We start from the raw sequence: 23,639 nt of genomic DNA, 5'->3' as shown, positions 1-23,639 counted from the left end.
CTGTCTGGAGCCTAGAGTCGCAGAATCCATCTGTCGTACGTGTGGCCTGACTCGAGATCATCTTGCAAGACGTCAGCGGGGAGAACGCGGGGGGCCCGTGGAGCCAGAGCACAGGCCTGGCGGGCTAAGGCAGTGGAAGGTCTAGTCGGAGAGGCGCGCCAGAGCCAAACAACGGGGTGTTGACATTTCAGTCTGTAAATAACGGAGAATGAATGGAGGTGTTCATCACGAGAGAGGTGTGGCAGGAAGGCTCCTCTGGCAGCACCGGGCAGGAGAGCTTAGAAGAGGAAGAGGGTGGGGGTTGTGGTCCCACTTCCGCTACCCTTAGGCCAGAAATAAACCTCAAACGATTCCACAGGCGACTTTCTCCCCGTCCCAAGTTGCTAAAAACTGGACTGCCCCAAAGCCTTGAACTTTCCCCGTCTTCTCTTCCAGCTGGCTCAGTTCCTCCTCTGGCCCCTGGCTTTATAAGCACCTCGGTTCTGCTGTCACCTTCAATAAGGGAGGCTCCTACAGAGAGAGCCTGACCAACCTCTGCCCAGGACGCTGCTGAAAACTGGATGATGGCCAGGCCGTCCTGTGTGGTGTTGGCCCTGTTGCTGCTGGCGGAGGTCTCTGGGTCTGCGGAAGGGGCGTCTAATCCTGGGTTCGTGGCCAGAATCACCAGAAAAGGCCTGGAATACGGTAAGGGGGTCGGCCACCCCTCTGGTGCGGCTGTTGCCCACCAGAGTGGTGTCGCAACCAGGAGAAGGGGTCTTAGAAACGCCGGGTATGTCACTCTCTGGGCTTCGGTTTCCTCATCTTGAATAGCGGAGGCTAAGGGTGGGGCTAGACCGGCATTTTCCCCAGGGGGCCAGCGGACTGTCCCGGAATTGCTGGGGCACACGCTAAAATACGGATTCCGAAGATTCGCCGACGGAAGCGAGGCCTGGGAATCTGCATGGGTAACACAGGGTCCAGGCGATGGCGAAAAACCCGAAGGTTTGACCACACTGCGGTAACTCATTCCTCAAAAGCTCCCACGGTATCGTATCATTGCTTCCACGACCTTGTTGAATGAATAGATAACAATTGCCACTTACCTGGCCCTTGGAATTCACGATCTAATTTCATTCTCAGGCGTAGGGTGGTATCACTGTTATTACCATTGTACGGGTGGGGGGAAGCGAGTCTCAAGGAATTCAAGGGGCTTGCTTGGGAGCACACCAACAGTAAATGACAAGTCCTATATTCAGTCCCAGGCCGTGTGATTTCAAAGCCCAGGCATCCGACTGCTACGCTTGGCTGCCTCCCAGGGAATGAGCTGACTCCCCCCATTTCCCCTCAGCCCACCGCTATGGAATAGCCACCCTGAAGAAGGAGCTGTCCACGGTCAAGTGGCCTGATTTCTCAGGAAGCTTCAAAGTCGGTTGGATTAAAAGCGTGAGCTATGAGTTTTACAGGTGAGGTCTCCATTCTCCACTGCAGGGGCAGCGGAGGAGGAAGAATGGGGGCCTAGGTTCACGGGGTGGGAGGAAATAAACATGGAATCATCACTTGGGTTAAAGGCAAAAGGATCACGGCCAGCTCTTGTGGGGCTTCTGGAAGGTTCTATATGTTTCTTGAATCATCAGGATGGGAAGGAGAGCCTTAGAAACCATTTATGAGCCCCGCGAGGTCAGTCCTATAGAAACTACCTCTAGATCTTTGTTCTGCCAGAGACCCCCAGGCACTCTCCTGATTACCCGGATGAGGGATCAGGCCATGCCACTTAAAGGTCAACAGCCCATCCCACAGCCCTACAGTATCCCTTGCATCTGGTTTTCACAGTGGGATACTTTTTAGTTTGTTAACACATCCAGATCTGCCACCAACTGGGAGTTCTTCAAGGGCAAGGGCTGAGCTGTGAATCTCTGTGTCCTCTGTGCCTAGAACCGGGTCTCACAAAACAGGGTCTCAATGGATGTTGGTTGAGTGAACTAATGAGTGTTGATCTGACAAGAGCCACGAACTCAAATGGCCACAGGGAGGGGATATGTACCAGGTAGGGTGACCGTATCCATCACGGACCAGCCAAAAAAGCAGAATCCACACGAGGAACTTCGATGGAGGGAATCTAATATAGGGAACTTTCTCCAAGGTGTTAGAAGAACCGAAGAGCCAAGTAGAGGACAGTGAGGCAGCCAGAAATTCATAAAAACAGCGAATCACTAACAACCCTAGAGCCGAGAGCCTCGTGTGGAGGACTAATGGGCACCTGGCTTTTCTGGGTTTGATAGTCTGCCTTCCTTCTCCAGACTGAAGATCCATCGCTTCGAGCTCAGGAACTCGGATTTGAGACTACGCCCAACGCAGGGGATCACAGCCTCCTTGACCAATAACTACATGTCTGTCAGCGGGAACTGGAAGGTGAAAAAGGCTTTCATGTGAGTGGATTTGGGTGAGATTTGGGCAAGGGCAGGTCCTCCCACTCCGGGCTTCCATTTCTGGGTTCTTAAACAACCTGTCTAGGAAGGACCCAGATCTGACTATCCTGAAGCCTCTATTTTATCATCTGTAGAATGGGGTCAATATTAACCCACCTCATAGATGCAGTTGTGGATTTAATAACAGAGCAGATGTAAGAAATTTAGCAGTGTGCCTGCCTGGCACACAGCAGATGTTCAATAAACGCTGGCTGTTTTAGCTCATGACAGAGTAGAGGCTCAGTTAGGATACACAGCTAGTTAGTGGGGAACTGGGGACTGGTCTAGTTAGTGGGGAACTGGGGACTAGTCTGCATTCTATTGGCTCCTCTTCCTACAGGGGACTGATCATACATTTGCTTCCCATTTCTCCCAATCAGCACCCTCGATGGTACTTTCGACGTGCGTGTGGATGGCATTTCCATCTCGGTTTCCCTGAACTTGGGCAAGGACCAGTCTGGACGACCCACTGCCTCTGTGGCCCACTGCAGCAACTCCATTGGCCACGTCAGCGTCGACATTTCTGGATCTCTAAGGTAAGAGATTCCACATGCTTGCTGGAGATTCTCGGAGACGCCTCGACATCCAGCCCACCCAGGGATGCTCCCAGTGGGGCATAAGAGGAAGATTTAAGGTTCATCAAGATCAGAGGTCAGTGAACCTGCAGGCCGATCCAGTCTGCCTCGTGTTTTTGTAAATAAAGCCATGGGCACACAGCCACACTCACTCCCATGTCGTCTACAACTGCTTTAGCGCTACAAGGGCAGAGTTGAGTCGTTGCAACAGAGACCGTGTGGCCTGCGATGCCAAAAATGTGCACTATCTGGCCCTTTAAGAAGGAGTCTGCCGGCACCTGGGCAAGAGGGCCTTTAATGGCAACCCAGGATTCCAAAGTGACTTGCCCGGAGGAGATGCTCAGTGAACATCGAATGAATAATGCCAGTCCCCAGATGACTGCCTTCCCTCCGCTGGGGTTGTCACTGCATCGCCCAGATCTTGGCAGGACACAGGGCCTAACTGATAAGAATCTGATGAAGAGAATCTTAACTGGAGTGTGGACAGGGCTCAGGGGTGTTCAACAAGGGGTGTTGAAACTCCTGGAGAGCGACGACAGTAGGGAGCTGTTACCACCCCTAGGGGTGAAGGTGAAAGGGGAGGGAAGGGTGTTGCCAGAGCCTAGAAAGAGCTGGAACCTTGGAGAAGGGGCCCTGGGGCAGGTATACTCACACACCCCGTCCCTGTGGCACAGCAGGAACACAGTTGGGTGTAAATACCCCAACCCCTCGCTCATTCCTGCCTGCGCCCCCTCATCAGCCAGACAGCAGGAGAGCCTGAGGGATGAATCTCCAGAGGCCAGCCCCCAGGACACAGAGGAGAGCAGAAGGGAACTGGCAAGGGGGCGGTGGCAAACAGAATGAATAGCCAATCACCTCTTTGCTAGACATGAATTCGCTGGATGACCACGTTGGGGAAAAAAATGTCAACAGAAACATGGGGTCCTTTAATCCTGTCAGCGGCAGGGGCATTTGTATTTCAGGAAGCCCAGAGACCGTTGGCTGTGCATTTACTCTACTGACAAATGTTTTCTGCACAAATACGAGGGGCTTTGAACTTAAGGCTGCCATTTGGAAAAGGCAACTTTTAGTTGAGCCTGGATGGCTTTAAACCACTGTATTGTTTTATTTATTTAATTTTAATTTTTTTACGTTTATTTATTTTTGAGAGAGAGAGAGAAAAAGACAGAGCGCAAGCAGGGGGAGGGCGGAGAGAGGGGGAGACAGAATCTGAAGCAGGCGCCAGTCTCCGAGCTGTTAGCACAAAGCCCGATGCGGGGCTCGAACCCACGAACCGGGAGATCATGACCTGAGCCGAAGTTGGACACTTAACCGACTGAGCCACCCCGGGGCCCCACTACTGTATTGTTTTAACTGGGTGGGCATAATACCCCGTTTCTCAGGAGCAAAGCCATGAAATTCTGTGTAGTTTACACACACACACACACACACACACACACACACACACACAATGGAGATGAACACAGTGGCGGCCAGAGAAATATTTTAGCTCGTTTGTTATGGTGGTGATAGCTGCATGGGTGGGTGCCACTGATAGGGACACAGAAGTGTGATTACCCACGGTCTTGACCCAAGTGGGGAGTTGGTAACTACTTAATTGTTCATTCAACAAATATTTATTGATCCCCTATTATTTGCCAGATCCTGAGCTCAATGCTAGGAATACGAGATGATAGCCAACCCACAGGGTCCCCACCTTGGTGTAATTCGTATTCCAGTGGGGGGAAGGAGACATAAAGTATATTAATATCTATTGAATTGCTTTCAACATAGGTGTGATAACACGCTTATAAGGAGAGAGTCCAGATGCTGTGAATATAGAGGATTTACCTAGCATTTGGGCAGAGACAGATTCTTCACGGAAAGGATATCTGAAACGAGCCTTGATTCTTAGCAAAAGAGGAGGAGGGGGGATCTTCTCCGGTGGAGGAAGAAACATCTGCAAAGATCCTGAGGCATGAAAAGTCTGTACTTCCCAGGAAGGGAGCGGAGGCCAGCGTACCCGAAGGGGTGGTGCTTAATTAGAAAGAGCGAAAGGGATAGGCGGGAGCCAGACTCTAGTCTTTGTCCCAACGTCAGGCAGCGGGGAGCCATTGAAGGATTTTAAGAAAGGCAGTGATATGATCAGGTTGGCTTTTTTTAGAAGATCACTCCCTAGGAGATTAGAGCTGGGCAGAGTGAGTGGAGGGAGACCAGAGAGGAGAGAGGCAGTTGTCCGGGTGAGAGACGATAATGTCCCAGGCAGGGGATGGCAGTGGACGTGGGGGAAAGGGCATGTGACAGATTTAGGATTTGGACTGAATCTGGGCAACAAGAGGAGGAATGGGGCCAGGATGACTTTATGAAGTCTGTGATCCAAGGAAAGTTTCCTACTGCTTCAGTCTGTTATGCTTCTACTCAGTGTTGGAGGGGTCCTCAGAGGTGTCAGAGGGGGTGGGCTTTTCTGGAAGCAACACCCCACCCACAGCTGTCAGGGACTCCAGCCGTGCTCTCTACAGCCAGCGTCATTCAGGTCCACCCAGGGGGGCCAACGTTCACCCAGCCTATGAGTCCTGGGGTTTGCTCAGGGGACAGAACCCTGGAAAGTTCAAGATGCTTTCTGCAGAATCCCAGGGAATACTGGTGCCCGATTTTACTGCATGAATTTATAATATACCTCCATTCATAATACACATCACTCAATCAGCAAGCATTGAATGGCAAAGAAAAATCTATGGGAGAAAAAGTGTTACCAGACATGATTCCACGGACTCAGTTCACTCATTTCCCACAACCTCTCACCCTCACCCCAGGAGAGCACATAGCGTGGGATGTCTGTTTGGGGGCACGATTCTCACCGAGTGCTACCTGGGGTGGGGAGGGTTTCTCTGAGAGCAGCTTTACCTGAAGCGGGTTAGACTCACAGCATGAGCCCAGGAGGTTATTCACCAGTGGCCCCTCAACACCTAACTCAGTGCTTGGCCCATCAGAGGAGCTCAGTAAATGTTTGTTGAATGAATAACTACTTGCTAAACTGCCAGGTAAGTTGTTCAGTGGATTTTGTAGGGTATAAAGAATGGACCTTACTCTGCTTTCTTTTTCTTTTCTTGAGGTATAATTCACACATGACGTTATAGTAGTTCCAGGCATACGACACAGTGACCCGATACTTGTATAGATTGTGAAATGATCGCCACAGGGAGTCTCGTTAACATCTGTCACCACACAGGGTTGCACGTATTTTTATTGTGATGAGAACTTTTTTTTTTTACATTTATTTATTTTTGGGACAGAGAGAGACAGAGCATGAACGGGGGAGGGGCAGAGAGAGAGGGAGACACAGAATCGGAGGCAGGCTCCAGGCTCCAAGCCATCAGCCCAGAGCCCGATGCGGGGCTCGAACTCACGGACCGCGAGATCGTGACCTGGCTGAAGTCGGACGCCTAACCGACTGCGCCACCCAGGCGCCCCGTGATGAGAACTTTTAAGACCTACTCTTAGCAACTTTCAAATATGCAGTAGAGCATTATTATCTATAGTCACCACGTTGTACGTCATAGCCCCATGACTTACTCGTTTTGTAACGGACGTTTGTCCCTTTTGACCTCTTCCGCCCATTTTGCCCCCTGCCCCCGCAACCACCAACGTGTTCTCCGTAGCTATGAGTTTGATTGTTGTGGGGTTTTTTTTAGATTCCACGCATAAGGGAGATCGTATGGTATTTGTCTCTCTCTGTCTGACTTATTTCACTTAGCGTAATATCCTCAAGGACCAGCCATGTTGTTGCAAATCGTAAGACATCCTTCTTTTTTACGGTTGACTAATATTCCTGTGTGTGTGTGTGTGTGTGTGTGTGTGTGTGTGTGTGTACCACATTTTCTTTATTCATTCGTCCTTTGATGAACGCTTAGGTTGTTTTTATATCTTGGCTATTATAAATAATGCTGTAGTTAATACAGAGGTGCCGATAACTTTTCAAGTTAGCGTTTTCAGTTTCTTCAGGTAAGGACCCAGAGGTGGAATTGTTGGGTCATATGGTAGTTCCATTTTTAATTTGTTGAGGATCCTCCATACTTTCTCCAGAATGGTTGCACCAATTTACGTTCCCACTAAGAGTACATGAGAGTTCCTCATCTGGCTGGGTCCCTTCTTGGGACAACGTGGGGGAAGATCAGATCCGCGAATGGCCCTCCTTTTTGGAGTCCTAATTAATCACAAAGTGGATCCTGACTTCTTTCCTCTTTTTTTCCAGCTGGATCCTGAACCTCTTCCATAAAAGAATTGAAAACAATTTCAAAAACATCTTGGAACAAAAGGTAAGCAAAAGGATAAGTAGATTTGTGATTAATACAAGGACGGTTTGGCACGTACATAGGTACATATTTGATATTTGGAAAGAGCCTTGCCTCTTAAGGATGCTGTCATTTGAATGTGCTTAGTAAAACTTTCTTCATTTATGGTGCAAAAGCAAACTTCAAGGCTTTCCTAAGTTTGTGGGACCACGTACGCTAAGAGCATTTGATATCTAGTTGTAGATAATATTACGGACATACGGACGAGTGACTTTGGTCGGATCCTTCCCTCACACCATACACAAAAATCAAGTCCAGGTGTTCTAAGGATTTAAATGAATGCCAAACCAAATCCAAAACTTTTTAGGAGAAAATCTAGGATATCCTTTTCACCATATTTAAGGTGAAACTTAAATATGACTCATTCTTAAATATTCTTAAATATGGCTCACCCTCCCCCCACCCCAAATGCACCATATTGAAAATCATAGTGGGGCTGATCCTCAGTACCTCTCACCTCCGGAAAAAGCCTTGGAGGCAAAGCGTGCCTCTTCTTGGGAGTGCCTCTTCCACTTACCTGGTGTGTGTCTTTGGGCACACTGAAGGACCCCCTGGAACCTCACTCTACTCATTTGTAAAATTGGGACAATGAGCCCTACCTTGAAAGGGGCTGGTAAGGATTTGATTCGATAACCACTTAGCGCTCCCGGCACACAGGCTGTGCTCAGAGCACTCGCCAGCATTACTGTTGAGACTCATTTCTCAACTGCATTTCACCTCCCGGAATCTTTGCTCTTGACCACATGAGTCCTGCAGTCAGACCTCTGAGGTCTAAATCCCAGCTCTGCAACTTGTCTGACTGGGATGCTGTGGTTAACTGGCTTACCCTCTCTGAGCCCTGGGATTTTTTTTTTTAATTTTTTAATGTTTCATTTATTTTTGAGAGAGAGAAGGAAAGAAAGTGTGTGTGAGTGGGGGAGGGGCAGAGAGAAAGGGAGACACAGAACCCGAAGCAGGCTCCAGGCTCCGAGGTGTCAGCACAGAGCCCGATGCGGGGCTCGACCTCATGAGTTGTGAGATCATGACCCAAGCCGAAGTCAGTCACCTGACCAACTGAGCCACTCAGGCGCCCCTGAGCCTTGGGATTCTTCTTTATAAAACAGAAATAATCACAGTGTCTACACTGAAAAGCTGGTGGGAGGACCATATGACATCATGCACACAGGCACTGACGAGTGCCTCATGCAGAGGAAGGGCAGAGTAACTGACACGAGGCTATTTTCATTGCCATGTATGCCCCAGGAGCCCTGTGCAGCAGGCTGAGGTCAGAGGCAAGTTGTGGTCTCTGCCCAGCTAATATAGGAAACATGGGCCAGACAAATCTGGATACCCTGCGTCCAGTGGGGAATGGGGCAGGTGTGGGAGAGGCTGAGCCCAAGGACTGGTCAGTTTCCCGGGATGGGAGCCCTGGCTGCGGCCCCCACAGGACTGAGGGTGCAGATAGAGATATGAACACAGAGAGGACCTCTGACCCAGGGGCTTGGGGTGGGCGAGGTCAGGCCCCAGCAGGGCCAGCTTCCTGGGTGGCGCTGCCCTTCCCTTGTGCTCCGGGAGAGGCCAGGTCAGGCCCACCTGATGCAAGCTGGCTTGGAGTTTGCACAAAACAGTGGCTCCCAAAGTGGGGAAACTTCCCCCAAACAAAGTGTTGATTTTAAGTGATTGTGGAGCCTCGGTATTGCATCATGCAGAATGATGGCGTGAACGAGTGATCCCCTTTGCAGTCCTCTCCCTCTGTCATCAAAGGGGAAGTCTCCGTTTGGGGTCGAATGTATCCTGAATGCTTCTCACAAAAAAAAAGGGAGCATTATCCAACGAGGCAGCCGTATCCAGCCTGGCTTTTTTTTTTCAATCCCTCGTATTCTTTTTTCCCAGTTATATCGTGTGTATGCCAAGGGAGGCCAGCTTTTCGCTGACAAGTGTTATAAATTTTCTGTATTTTTTTTTAATTTTTTTTTCAACGTTTATTTATTTCTGGGACAGAGAGAGACAGAGCATGAACGGGGGAGGGGCAGAGAGAGAGGGAGACACAGACTCGGAAACAGGCTCCAGGCTCCGAGCCATCAGCCCAGAGCCCGACGCGGGGCTCGAACTCATGGACCGCGAGATCGTGACCTGGCTGAAGTCGGACGCTTAACCGACTGCGCCACCCAGGCGCCCCTAAAATTTCTGTATTTTTTTATTACGCGTATGTGATTCTTGAAAGGCCCCTTGATGCAAAGTGAACATTAAGTAAATGAAGAGGTGAGAAAGGCCAAGTCAGAGAGGTGGTGTAGGAATAGCAGAAGTTGGGAAATTGGAAGCCTAGGGACTTCTGGGATCGTGCAAGCCGGAATTCTGGACATTGGGAGCAGGCTGGTGGCCACTGAGGAACTGGTGGTCTCAGGACTCTCCTGGCTTTGCTTTGGGGCCCTCTGGTGGCCTTTATCAGTACTGCCTGCAGACCAGGCACCTTGCTCCATAGGATCCCTTATTCCCAGGTAGCCGGGAAGAGGAAGCCAAGGGGCTGAGGAAGGAGGGGTTGGAGCCTCTGGTTCAAGAGCTGCCTCCTGCACCTAACGGCCCTCCTGCTTTACCCCTCGCTCTCTAATAAGCGCGTCTACGTACTACACTTCTTGCCCCTCAGCTGCCAAGACATTGAACTGAGGACCATGACAAGAGCAGACCCCGGGGCCAGACTTGGCCACCATCCGCTTTTAACGTGGGTTCCAGAAAAGTCTAGGAACTTAAGCTGGGCCCCCGTGTGTGGCCCAGCCCAAATGGCACAGTGACCAAGTGTTGCGTGTTGATGAAGGTAGCGGCCTCTTCTCCCCCCTCACACACCTACCTACAGGGTGGGGAGATAACCCAGGTTTCCTGGGGGGGGGGGGGGGGGGAAGGGCAGGGCCAAGGAGACAGAGGGTAGAGGGAGACTCACCTGACTTTCTCACGCACTTTGGACAGATCTGCGAAATGGTCCGGAAGTCAACAGCCTCTCACCTGGAGCCCTATCTCCGGACGCTGCCAGGTTTGGAGGCCCCCTCCCTTCTCTGGGTGCCATCAGATGCCAGGACACCTGGTACCCCTGGAGCCATCACCATCATTTCCCAAGAGCCCCGGGAGAACTTTCCCCACTAAGGACCTCTCCACCTTAGAGTTGGATACGGGGTAACCCCCTCTCTCGGGGGTCTCTTCCGGAGGTGGGGGACTCAGGAGGTTAAGGGTAGTGACTCGGAAACCTGCCGGGAGCACGAGGTGGGCAGAGAATGACAAACGCATGGGAGAATCACGGGTCGGCTCTGCCCTGGCTGCTTTAACGAAAGAGGGATGCTCTGAACTCCCCGCGTAGGGCCGGGGGTCCACCCAGCCCTGCCCCTCTGGCTGCCACAGGGACCTTTTACAATCAGGTCGGGTCTCCCCGTCTTCTTGGGACCTAGCGAAGATTCCTCTGACTCTCAGGACACTGAGCCCAGCTTCGAGTGACAAGGCCTTGCGTGGTCCGGCAATGTGGCCGGCCACACAGTCCCGATATGCCTCGAACATCGCCAACTCCTCTGATACACCCTACGTGCCTCTAATACGCTCTGTACTGCTACAAGATCCTTGCACATATCGTTCCCTCTGCCAGGAACGTCCTGCCCCACTTCCTCCCCCCTTTCACTGAGTCAACACGCGCTCCTCCTTCAGATCAGGGCCCAAGCAACCCCTCCTCTGACTCCCTGTCCAAATCAAGCTGCAACCCCCTATTTCACCCTCTATTATACGGCTGATACCATCCAAGGGACCTACGCTACCTGAGTTGCACTTTTACATTTATTGGCTCGAGCATTCGATTGTCTTTCCCTATCTTCCTCCCCACCCTGGACTGTCAAAGGACAGGGATTTGGGCTCTCTCGCTCAGCTGTTTCATCAGCCTCTTGCATTACACTTGGCACATGGCACATGCTCAGTAAACATTGAATGAACGAGTGAACGGATGCACACAGCACTCTCTTTGTGACTGAAGGTACCATGGATCGGCCCCAGCCCCATTTCCATTCTCCAAAGGCAAAAGTCCATGCGAAAGGAGAGCCCTGAAACTGTGCAGTGCACAATGCACCCAACTGTGTCTGACTACCCTATCCATAACGCTGTCTCTTTCTTGTTCCACAGTCATCGCCATGATTGACCAGGTTGCCGGCATTGACTACAGCTTAGTAGGAGCTCCCCAAGTGACTTCTCAAGTCATAGACACACCCTTCAAGGTAAGTTGCTGTGGAGACGGGACTTTAGAGCTCAGGACTAGCAGAAAATCAGTTCTACCTCCCAGAGTCGGCTCCTCCCCTCCTTCTCTAGTCCATCTGCCTATAAGTCCCCATCCTTGGCCAGTGTTCACAGCAGCAACAGGAAACTAATATACCTTCTCTTGATTCCAGTCTCCTGCAGGATTCCCTGGGGGGGTTGAGCCAGGCCCTAGAGCGCCAGCCTCCTCCAATCGTATTTACGAACCGAACACATCTGCTCCTTACTATGTGCCAGATGCTGAGTATTTGCACGAATATTGACTTATTTAAAATTTATGCCACCTAGAAACCATTGGCCCCATCCTAATTCGGCAAATGAAGCGGTCGAGGCACAAGGAAGCTGGGGACTCACCCAAAGTCCCAGAGCTAGGAAGTGGCAGGCCAGGGATCAAACGGATACAGTTAATCTCCAGACTCCATGCTTCCCACATGCTTTCCACGTGCCACATCCTGAGCCTGGGAGAACACGGCACATACCTCCCCACCCAGCTCGATAACAGGGAGATTTGGGACGGTTGTCGGGGTCTAAATATTGTGGGGCCAGAAGGACACTTTCAGGACCCCAGGCCCACATTCTGGAGAGGAACCACCACCCAGGGCGCAGGAGACTTCCCTAGGTGGGCTTTGGATGCCTCTGCCGGGCACTCTCTCTGGTAGGAACCTTAGGTGGGTGATGTGTCCCTCTGTCTCCAGGGTGAATTCTTTGGCCGAAACTGGCGCTCCCCAGCCCCCTTCGATGCTCCTCCCATCAGGCTGCCTGAGAAGCAGGACCACCCGGTCTACTTTGCTGTCTCCGAGTATGTCTTCAACACAGCCAGCCGGGTTTACCACCAGGCTGGGCGCATGAATTTCACCATCCAAAACCAGCACGTGAGTAAGGGAAGGAGGAGCCTGGGGGTCCCAGGAGAGAGCGTCAGGCAGGACGGCAGACCAAGGTTAGCGGTGTTCAGGGAAAGAACGTGCCATCTGAAACCTGCCGTGTGGGTTCAAATCCAGGCTGTGCCTCAGTTTCCGTCTGTGCATGTGGATCCCAGAGCTGCCTCTTCCCCAGGGATCTGTAAAGAGCGCGGTGTCTGACCCACGATACAGATAAGCTACTGTTGGTAGTACTTTCAAACGTAAGCCAGACTCTGCGGTGACCTGTCTGGTCCTCCAAGTGGCAGTGGACTTGGGGGAGAGGGATGAGGGGCAGCGCCTGTGAAGGATAAAGGGGAGAGGAAGGGGGAGTGGGAAGGGAGAGCCCTCAGCGGGAGATGCAGTCCCGACACCGACACCGCGGAGGAGGGGGCAGGCGGGCGCGCTGGGTAGGAGTGCTGGAGGGCCCCCAAGCCCACAAACCGTGAGATCGTGACCCGAGCCAAGTCGGAGGCGTGACCGACTCACCCACCCAGGCGCCCCCCCCCCCCCCCCCCCCGGTCTGGCTCATTGTCTTAATCCCGCCTGTGGCCACCAAATTCTCCAGATCTATATACACCCTGGCTGTTCTCCGCCAGGGGCTGAGGGCTGTCTGGGAGAGCGTGGCCCCAGCGCGAACAGTGTGGGGCCTGGATGAGACAGCAGGACGCTGCCAGCCAACTGCCCTCCTGGAAGTGGACCCCCTGAAGTCTGAGCCTCGCACCCCCACAGCCAAGCACTATGATGAGTGCCATACGAGCAGCCCACGGAAAGAGAGGATTGTGAGGGAGGAGAGATCCAGGAAGGTGGGCTGCGTGCTGGTGCAGGCAGCGTTCGCCAAGCCGGAAAATCAGCAAGTCATTGGGGCCGGTAGAGGACGGCACCACGAGAGAGGTTGGGGGGCCAGCCATCTCTGGCAGTAGATTAAATCCAGGTCGCGCTGGTTACGAGACCTCACTGGCCCTTGAGGGGAGCATCCTGAGAAACTATAAACAACAAAAACCGACTTTTGTTAAGAGTTTACTGAGTCTCCAGGCACTTAGCGCTCTGCCCACACATGGTCTCACTCAATCCTCGCACGCTCTGCTCGGCGGGTGCTGTCATGATCATCCCCATTTTCCAGGCACGGGACCCAGCAAGGGGGGCTGGAAAGTAGTCCGCCAAAAAACTGGCAGGAGCGGTATTTGAACCCGCGCTGTCTGACCTCCAAGTCCACATCGCGTCCTGCGTCTCAAGCAGCCTCGTGCTTCTTCTACTGCAGATTCCCCAGGACTCTCCAATCCGCCTGCACACCAACTCATTCCGGGCCATTATTCCTCAGGTAAGACCCGTGAACACTAATCTCGGAGTATAAGGCAACCCCTCGACCTAGACCAGATGTGGAGATTGTACTGGCATGGCCACGAGCTGTGCCTACACTTCCTCCAAACAGCTTACCTATTAGAACGGTGGGTAAAGGGGCGCCTGGGTGGCGCAGTCGGTTAAGCGTCCGACTTCAGCCAGGTCACGATCTCGCGGTCCGGGAGTTCGAGCCCCGCGTCGGGCTCTGGGCTGATGGCTCAGAGCCTGGAGCCTGTTTCCGATTCTGTGTCTCCCTCTCTCTCTGCCCCTCCCCCGTTCATGCTCTGTCTCTCTCTGTCCCAAAAATAAATAAACGTTGAAAAAAAAATTTTTTTTAAAAAAAAGAACGGTGGGTAAAGATAAAAGCTATTAATTTTTGCATGCACAAGTCCCATCATTCTCTGACCCCTCGTGGCATAAAGTCTCAGGATCTGGATTCGGATTGATTGCCTGTGTTTGAACCCCGGGTCTGCTGTTCTCCATCTCTGGAACTCTAGAGAGAGTTCTCCATCTCTGGAACTCTCCAACTCTGGAACTCCGTCTTGTCGGGCCTCAGTTTCCTCGTCTGTCAAACGGGGACGATAATAATACCTGACCCGCCGGGTCGCTGCGAGGGTCACATGGGAGATGATAGCACCGAAGCAGCGCAAATGTATAAGATCTTTCTGGGGCACAAGGGGGGAGGGCACATCGGGCAGGCTCATAATGTGGGGCTAGGCCACTAATTGATATTTGTTTGACGGTTATGTGAAGCCTAGCTGAAAAGTGGCGGAAGCCGAGTGGAGAACAATCGGTGCCCCCTCTCTTGACCCAGGCAATTCAGCCCCAGCCCCAAACTTACACTGTAGTCAACACAAGCTGGCCCGCATAGGCAGCAGTATGGCGACCATCCTTGTTACCGGAGCGTGCCCACTGGGGTGTCTCTCGCTTTATTGGACAACACCTGTCTATTGGAAAGAGTTCTGGAAAACACAATGCCCGCCCTCCTGTCATATTTCCACTGCTGGTCAAAGGCCCTTGGAAGTTTGGACTTTGGGGATCTGCCCGCCTGCCCTTCCCTGATACAGCTCGGGCTCCTTCTGTCTGTCTCCCGCCCTCCCCTGAGTCTCCGCCCTCTTTCTCCAGCTGGCCAGGTTGTACCCCAATACGGAGCTAGAGCTTGAGACGTCTCCCGAATCGGCCCCGTTCCTGATGTTCACCCCTGGAAATGTGACCCTCAGTCCAGTGATAGACATCCAGGCCTTCGCTCTCCTGCCCACCTCCTCTGAGCGCAAGCTACTCTTCGAACTCAGGGTGGTAAGTCTGATCCCAGCTCCCCAGAGGAGCAAGGGGTTCCACCTGCCACGGTGTGAGCCTCTGCCTCCTCTGAAGGACCGGGAGACTGCACAGTTCATAGACGCTGGAGGCTGCTTCTCCTTGCCAGCGGCCTGAGGGGACCTTGCATTTCAGGCTTCCCAAGGGCATACTTAATCGCATCATACACTGTCACAATTGCGAGAAAGCTTAAAAGTCATTCCCTCCAGCTATGCTGGACAATTTTAGCTTGCGCACTCTTACATGTGCTATAAAAACGTGTTTGATTTAAAGCACAACCCTTCTGAAATCAGTGTAAATAACAATCATCAAATTACCTTTTTAAAGAAGGTATAGGGGCACCTGGGTGGCGCAGTCGGTTGGGCGTCTGACTTCAGCTCAGGTCACGATCTCGCAGTCCGTGAGTTCGAGCCCCGCGTCGGGCTCTGGGCTGATGGCTCAGAGCCTGGAGCCTGCTTCTGATTCTGTGTCTCCCTCTCTCTCTGCCCCTCCCCCGTTCATGCTCTGTCTCTCTCTGTCTCAAAAATAAATAAACGTTAAAAAAAATTAAAAAAAAAAGGTATAAAATGTAAAGAAGTCTCACGACAGCAATACTCTCCAAACTGAGCTACATGTTCAACACAATCCCTATCAAAATCCCAGCTGGCTTTTTTTGACAAGCTGATCCTAAAATTCATATGCAAACTCAAGGGGCCTAGAATAGCCAAAACAATCCTGAAAGAGAAAAACAAGCTGTAGAGCTCCTACTTCCCTATTTCAGAACTTACTAGAAGGCTACAGTAATCAAGATAGTGTGGTGCTGGTGCAAAGAGAGACATACGGATCAACGGAATAGAATTAGGAATCCAGAAATACATCACCATATTTACAGCCAAATGATTTTCAACAAGGGGACCAAGGCAATTCGGTGGAGGAAGAGTAAGATTTTTTTTAAGTTTACTTATTTTGAGAGAGAGAACACGTACTAGTGGGGAAGGGGCAGAGAGAGCAGGAGAGAGAGAGAATCCCAAGCAGTCTCCCCAACACCGGGCTCGATCTCATGAACCATGAGATCACGACCTGAGCCGAAATCAAGAGTTGGACGCTTAACCGACGGAGCCACCCAGGTGCCCCAAAAAGAAGTTTTTAAGAAATGGTGCTGGGACAACTGGATATCCACATGCAAAATGAAACCAGACCCATTCCTTATACCTACACAAAAAATTCACTATAAGTGGACCCCAAACCCAAAGGTGGGAGCTAAAACTACAAAACTCTCAGGAAAAAAACACAGTGTTAAATCTTCTTGACCTTGGGTTAGGCAAAGGCTTCTGAGATGCAAATCAAAAGCATGAACCACAAAATTTAAAAAATGGGTAAATTGGACGTCACCAAAATTAAAAACTTCTGTGCTTCAAAGGACATAATTCAAAAAAGTGAGAAAACCCACAGGAGAGAAAATGTTCGCAAAGCATATATACGGGAAGGGATGTGCTTCCAGAATATATAAAGAACTCTTACAAGTCAGTCATAAAAACGACAAGCCAGGGACGCCTGGTTGGCTCAGTCGGCTAAGCGTCCGACTTTGGCTCAGGTCATGATCTCACGGTTCGTGAGTTCGAGCCCCACGTCGAGCTCTGTGCTGACAGCTCAGAGCCTGGAGCCTGCTTCGGATTCTGTGTCTCCCTCTCTCTCTGCCCCTCCCCCGCTCATTCTCCACCCCCTCCCTCTATCTCTCTCTCTCAAAAATGAATAAACATTAAAAAAATTTAAATGACAATCCAATTTCGAAAGGGGCAAAACACTTCTGCTTCTGGGAAGATGGGCTAGATAGATGTCCATTTCCCCCACTCCTGCTGAGTACAACCAAAAACCTCACACGTTACATATAAAATAAACAAGAAAACTCTGAAAGGCGGAGAGAAAAAGGTGGATGGGCCAGGGGCCTCAGGATCTAAGGAACGGCATGATGATGAGTTTTGCCCTACAGAGTTCAATTTGGGGCAAGGTGGAAACACTCCCAGGCACAAGCGAAAAAGAGCCCCAACAACATCCTCCTGTCTCTAGCCAAAGGACCAAAAACAGGACAGCCTCGTAAGACAGAAAGCTTACAGACAATCCATAACTCACTTAAGGCTATACCAACATGCTCAACACCCCCGCCGGGGTGTGTCAGTGGAACAGAGAAAAGGAGTGAATTAAAAGATAGGACGATAGAAATGAGCCCGTCCGAACCCGCAGACTGAGCAGACGTAAGGAGCCTCAGGGCCCCGTGGGACTCCGACCAAAGATCTCACCTTCATGTCTGCAGAGTCTCAAAGTAATAATGGCTGGGAATTCCCCAAATTTGGCAAGAGACATAAATCCAGAATAGCGAACCACCCTAGATGTCGCCTGGTTCAACCCCACCCCTCGACCGACCAGGTCCTGGGTCAGCTGGTGGGATCTTTAAATGTCCCTAGGGCTCAGGGACTCTCTGAACTTCTCTTAGTAGCCTGCTTCAAAGCCCAGTCATACTTGTCGGTGGACGGTCTCCCTATTCGAATGTTCTGTGTCTTTAGCTCCGGCTTATTTCCCCTTCTTGACGCTTCCATTAAGACCTCTAAAACCCCGGCTCACCTTTCTTAAAATTGGCTGGGGAGCCACCAACATTCTGCATCCCCAGCCCACAATCCTCGGGTCGCTCCTTTTCACCTACATGTTCCACATCCTGCCGTGGCTTCTATTTCTGAAGAATTCTCTCCTGGATTGGGAGCCAACCGGACTTCTACATGGGCCGAGAGTCTGAGTTACCCCCCTTTGGTTTTCTAGACAACCAACATCTCCGCCACCATCAATGTGAGCTCCGGCAGGATCGTTGGTTCGGTGACCACGGGCAGGTAAGAGGCCGTAGGATGAGGGGAGGAAATAGGGCAGGATGGGGAGAACCCGGCAGTGACTAGAGCATCTAGTCTGTTCGCTGATAGGACTGGCATTGACCCTTGGAAACAGAGATCTCCACGGGGGCTGGCCTATCCTGTAATCCGGGTGCCCCTTTGGAAAGGCATGTTGACATGGCATGCATGAAAGGCATGCTTCCCTGTCCCCTCTCAGGCGTCAGTGGAGGAGCCGGACTTCCACAAAGGGATAACTTAGGAACCGTAATCTACCTGGAAGGCACGGGGCTCTGCAGGGACTTTGTATAAAAGATTGAGAAAAACTATCAGTAACCTGCACAGGAGAAAGGGAGATTTGGGATGCAGGGTTAAAGACACCCCAGCCACTCCTTGCTGCTCCCCTGCCCAGACACCCAGTCAGTAGGCAAGTCCTTACCTAACCAGGGGCCAGTGGGGAGGGGGGGGATGCAGGCTTTGGGCGGGAGGGAGTATATCCCCAGCGAGGGCTGGCGCTTCCCCTGGCGGTGTCCTCCGTCTGGAGCCCTCACCTGTGTCCCGTGTGTCACTGGCTCTGGGTGCTGCTGCCTGCTGGGGAACAGGTGCAGCGGGTGCGTCAGAGGAACTGATTCCTGGCTTCGGGGCTAGATGGGTGTTGGCTGATAAAGTGCACTGACCCCATTAAGATGAACATCTCCTTTAGAGGCCTTTAAACAGAGAAGCCCATGGTGAACATGTGGGCCGTGCAGAGGTCCCAGAATTTGAGTTTATGCATAAACCTGGCTTGGGGCGGGGGGAGGTCGCAGTATCCGAGGGGACAGCCAAGGGCTTGGGCTGTGGAGAGATGACAAAATGAGGGGGGACGTAAGAGGACCTCACACAGTGGTTTCATCAAGGAATTAGCAGAACGATTCTGCCCTATGAGAAGAAAGCAGAGATCAGCCCAGGGTCTCAGGGTAGTTAGAATCCCTGCACAAGAGAGCCCGGCCAGCAGCCAGGAGGTTCAATGGGGAAAGCGGGGAGGGGGGGGGGAAGGGGGGGGGTTGGCTGCTACAGCGACAGCAACCGAGGTCCCCGGAACAATATTGTCTGTTCCCAGACAAGAACAATGATAATTGTTTGCATAATTATCATGCAAATAACGCGTGCTCATGGCAAGAAAAAGTTGCAAATTGCAAAGGTGTAAAAGAAAACCACCCCGAATCCCCCCTAACCCTGCCACGTAGTACTAGTTTCCCGCTTCCGTCCGTTTTTTTGTGCTGTTTTACATAATCCGACGAGCAGAGCATTACTTTTTGTATCCCGCTTGTTCCAGTCAGTGTTTGTATCGTCACAATTTATGTAAGTTGTTGCAGATGCTCTGCCAGCCTTATTTTTAACAACATCGCTTCTTCTTAAATCACCGGGCATGCTTGAAGGCCTTAAAGGCGCCACACTGCAGAGAAACGCTGGGATGCCCAGGCCCCAGGGAAACGGCCTTGCCCGTGGGCACTGGGTGCTCCCCTCGGGTAACGGCGGGGAAGTAGCGGTCACGGCTCGCGGTGACCCGTGCCTCTCTTTCCCCACGCAGTAAGCTGAAATTGGAACTGAAACACTCCAACATCCGTTACTTCAACGTGAGTTGTTTTCCCCAGCACCTCTTCTGTGTGTTCTCCGAGCAGGGATTCGGCCCGGGGGGGGGGGGGGGGGCCACAGAAGACGCATCGTGGAAACGGATGCCATGTCTAAAAGTTAATCCTCCAAGAAGGGCGTTGCCTGAGGGCCAACGGAGGCAACAGGACGTGGACATCAAGAGCGTTGAAGGAAGATAGATCTGGGCGCTTGTACCAGCTGTACCGCTGGGTTACTGCGTGACGTGGGGAAAATGACTTAACCTTTCTGGGCCTCAGTTTCCCTGGCCGTAAAATAGGAATACTGATACCCACCCCAGCTACTTCGACCGGGAGCTATCACGTGACATGGGGCAATGAAGTTAGTAAGACCCTTTGACAAAGTGCCTCACACAGAGTAAGCTCTCGGTATATATTCAGTGTCGTGATATCATGATAATAGGAGCCCGGGTCCACAACACCTTACCCAAAGCCCTTAGAGCTGATGGGCTTCAGAGTTGAGAACTTTTGACAGGAAATCTGGGGCGTCCAGCATAGGTTAGCTAACTCTTTCAGGGGGATCTGGGGCAGCGCTCTATCACCAAACACATTAAAACTTCTGCAGCAAAATTTTAAAGTGTTTGCACAGAGTGGAGTAAGAACCACGAAATATCCCGACGGCAGTTCAGGTCCGGGGTTGCCATCAGATGAGCCTGTACGTCCTGATGGCGAAGGAAGGTCAGAGAGTGGGGTTTAGGAGATCGGGAGTAAGGAGCTGTTTGTTCATCGGCAGCCAACCTGCTTTGGGAGTGGGGTGGCATGTCGGTGTTCCTGGAGGCGGGGGCCAGGCAGATGTCCTTCCCTCGGACTTGTTTTCATTCACATCTTGTTTGTTCCCTTTGCTCTGCGCCGCCCCCCCCCCCCCAGGTGGATCTGATGGAAGCCATCCTCAATTACTACGCGCTGCACACCCTGTACCCCTCTCTCAACGGTAAGCCTAGCTGCTACCATGCAAACGTTGAATTCTACCCTTTCTGTAGGAGTCAGGGATCAGTCGGCCTGCCGCTTACCAGGCTGAGCCCCTCTTCCTCCGGGACCCTGCGCTCATGGAGCGCACGCTTTGTCGGGAAGGCAGACGTGTAACAGGCAGTGACAACCTGCGTGACAAATGCCTTGACAGAGGAAGCAGAGGGTGCTGTGGGAGCTAGGAGGAGGCATTGAACATGACTTAGAGGTCGGTCCAGGCTTCCAGGAGGTGAGGGTCAAGTTGAGTCCCAAAGCACAGGGAGTTGGGCCAAGGGAGGAGGGGCATTCCAGGCAGCACCTGGAGAACATCTGGAGTTGGCACCCCGGGGTTCTGGGCCAGGTTGGGTGACTGACTTGCTCGGTGACCTTGACCTTGATGGAAGCAGCGCTTGGCCCAGTAGCTGCCGGAGAACCAGCAGGCCTCCTTCTACGCCACGGCCTTCTCCAGCTGGCCTCACCACCTGCCTTTTACCACCACGAGGTGAGAGCAGGAAGTCATCCTGGAAAAGAGAGAGCAGCGGAGATGATGGTCCTCGGGGACGAGTCCCTGGTTATAAGTACAGCATGTCCCATCCCGGGCCGCTCTGGCTGGTGGAGGCTGTCCACATCTGTCCCCTCCTGAGGAAGCCGCATTTGCCGGGCACTTTCATCTACATGCCCTGCTCCCCACAGAAAACCGGCCCGAGTCCAGCAGCCTACGGCATTTCAAAGCAGCCCACCCTGTCACCAGCCAGCGGCCAATGCCGTGAGCTGTGTCCCCACACGTCCTCAGCCTTCTCCGTCCAACCCGTGTCTCTCTGCTGTTTATCTTCCAGCAAAGCTTGAGGAGGGCTTCCCTCTGCCTCTGCCAAGGGACACCTACCTCAACAGTTTGGAGCTCCACGTCCACAAGGTCAGTGAGACGTGGGGTCTGGATGGGGAGCCCCAGGGCCTCCTGGGAGGGCTGCTTTCGGGGCTGGTAGATATTAGGGGGAGCCCCTGATTCCCACTTACATCCTGGACCTAATGTTTATAGGGACAAATATATTTGTTTTAAATTTTGGAGTGCAGACGCAGGTTTGGATTATGTGGAATCTTGGCTTCGTGCAGAAAGGCTCAGTTCCCAGTAATTCAGTTCAAACACCTTAACTGCACATCAACAATGTGGAGGGCCCTACACCCATGTGTGGCAGGAGGAAAGCGTGCACAGGGGTCAGATTAGACGCACCACTTCCGGGTTGATGAGCCAGAACCTCCTTGGTGGTGTGAGAGTCCCCACTGGGCCACCAGCCAGCCTTCCCTCCCACAGCAGCAAGGGATGTTCCCGGAGAAAAACTGACCAGGCCTTTTAGCGCAAGGGGCAGGGACAGGGACAATGACAGTTTGTAACTCCAGAGACACCCATGTCTTCAGTGTTCATAGCATGTTCTTACTCCAAGGTAACTCTAGACTACATCCTTATAAATTACTTACGCGAGGGGAGTAAACTGAGGCAGCACCCAGAGGCACATTGTTCTCCTGGGAGAAAAAACTTCTGGGGGACGGACAGTGACATTCATGCATGTCTTCCAGAACTCAGCAGATCGGGAAATGCAAATAAATTCCCGGGGGGCAGGCAGCTGAGAGGGACAGTGTTTCTTTCTTTTTTTTTTTTTAATTTTTTTTTTAATGTTTATTTATTTATGAGACAGAGAGAGACAGAGCATGAACGGGGGAGGGTCAGAGAGAGGGAGACACAGAATCGGAAACAGGCTCCAGGCTCTGAGCTGTCAGCACAGAGCCCGACGCAGGGCTCGAACTCACGGACCGCGAGATCATGACCTGAGCCGAAGCTGGACGCCTAACCGACTGAGCCACCCAGGCGCCCCGGGACAGTGTTTCTAAAAACCTCCAAGACCTAAAGGCATGGCCTTTGCACTTGACCCGGTGTTTCGGTTCAAGTGAGAACGTGCCTCTAGACCCAGTGGGGGCTCTTTCGGGAATCCCCTCTCCTACGCTGCTCACAAAGTGAGCTTTCTTGTGTGTCCTGTTTGCCTCCTCTCCAGAACTTCTTGCTCTTGGGGGCCAACCTTGAAGAGGCCGAACACTGAAGAGGAGTAGCCATGGCCAGAGGAGGGGACGACATCACAGCTGGGGCTGCCCCTGCCCCCGTGGGGGTCCGGAGGCTGCAGCCGCACTGCTTCCACTCCCGTGAGGGCCCCCTCCACATGGACACTAGTCACCGGGGAGCCTGTGGCACCTGAACACACGCCTGAACAGGTGACCCCTTCCCCCCCCTTTCTCCTCCTCCTCCTTCCCGTGTCCCTTCGTGGTTTCTTTACGGCTGTCCTTAGCCTTACTCTGGGCGGCTCGCCCCTGGCTACCTACCTGCCGGCCACTGGAATAAACTTCAGTAAAGGGGGAAAGCACGAGCAATGTCTAGTCGCCACACAGCTCAAAGCACCTCGCTCACCACGAAACATGAACTTAGTCCCCTGTGTCCTTTGGTGTCGTGGTTACAGGAGCAAGAGTCAGACAGAGGGGGCTCAGCGCTTCCTTGATGTGTGGTATTTATCGAAATGGGAACGGGGCGCCTGGGTGGCTCCCCAGTCGGTCGAGCGTCCGACTTCGGCTCGGGTCATATCTCTCGGTTCATGGGTTCCAGGCCCGCATCAGGCTCTGTGCTGACCGCTTGCTCAGAGCCTGGAGCCTGCCTCGGATTCTGTGTCTCCTTCTCTCTCTGCTCCTCCCCGGCTCACGCTTTGTCTCACTCTGTTTCTCAAAAACAAATAAATGTAAAAAAAAAAAAAAAAATTTTTTTTAAAGATCCTTTAATACACTAGGAGTAGGATGACAGACTTCCAAATTTTAAATACATCTGTCTCGAACCATCAACCAACAGCATACCTCTGATGAAATCATCGAAGTGTTGTGTTTTTTTACCTCGGAAGGCCCAGGAAATGAGCCAGCAAGGTCCGACGACCTCACCCGGGAAAATCCAGGGTGTCTAAGGGTGAAGATGGGAGATGGTCAGCAAGGATGGTGAACGATAATGA

General features: G+C 52.1%; 1 protein-coding gene across 2 annotated transcripts; it reads left to right on the top strand.

Annotated features, from left to right (window-relative positions):
* The first annotated feature begins 409 nt into the window (after positions 1-409).
* LOC109498011 (lipopolysaccharide-binding protein-like) lies at positions 410-23,297 on the top strand. 2 transcript variants are annotated; one of them, XM_045053640.1, is made up of 16 exons: positions 410-684; positions 1,328-1,442; positions 2,277-2,405; positions 2,825-2,980; positions 7,251-7,314; positions 10,291-10,354; positions 11,479-11,570; positions 12,303-12,479; positions 13,765-13,824; positions 14,970-15,140; positions 17,949-18,016; positions 19,581-19,626; positions 20,527-20,590; positions 21,012-21,106; positions 21,441-21,517; positions 22,650-23,297. In XM_045053640.1, exons 1-16 carry the CDS (start codon positions 561-563, stop codon positions 22,702-22,704), a joined length of 1,557 nt encoding a protein of 518 aa, XP_044909575.1. In that variant the 5' UTR covers positions 410-560; the 3' UTR covers positions 22,705-23,297. The 2 variants fall into 2 exon arrangements, with proteins under 2 accessions (XP_044909575.1, XP_023107026.2); XM_023251258.2 differs by lacking the exon at positions 21,012-21,106 and having other exon boundaries at positions 429-684.
* The last annotated feature ends 342 nt before the right edge of the window (positions 23,298-23,639 follow it).

This window comes from Felis catus, chromosome A3 (assembly GCF_018350175.1).
Source record: "Felis catus isolate Fca126 chromosome A3, F.catus_Fca126_mat1.0, whole genome shotgun sequence".
NCBI lineage: Eukaryota > Metazoa > Chordata > Mammalia > Carnivora > Felidae > Felis > Felis catus.
This window is presented reverse-complemented; position numbering and strand designations above follow the sequence as displayed.

Bases quoted from the DNA above. Each gene is read 5' to 3' on its own strand.
- LOC109498011 (XM_045053640.1), top strand. From the start codon at position 561: ATGATGGCCAGGCCGTCCTGTGTGGTGTTGGCCCTGTTGCTGCTGGCG. The intron at 2,981-7,250 runs GTAAGAGATTCC...CTTTTTTTCCAG, and splicing joins GACATTTCTGGATCTCTAAG to CTGGATCCTGAACCTCTTCC. The intron at 10,355-11,478 runs GTTTGGAGGCCC...CTTGTTCCACAG, and splicing joins CTATCTCCGGACGCTGCCAG to TCATCGCCATGATTGACCAG.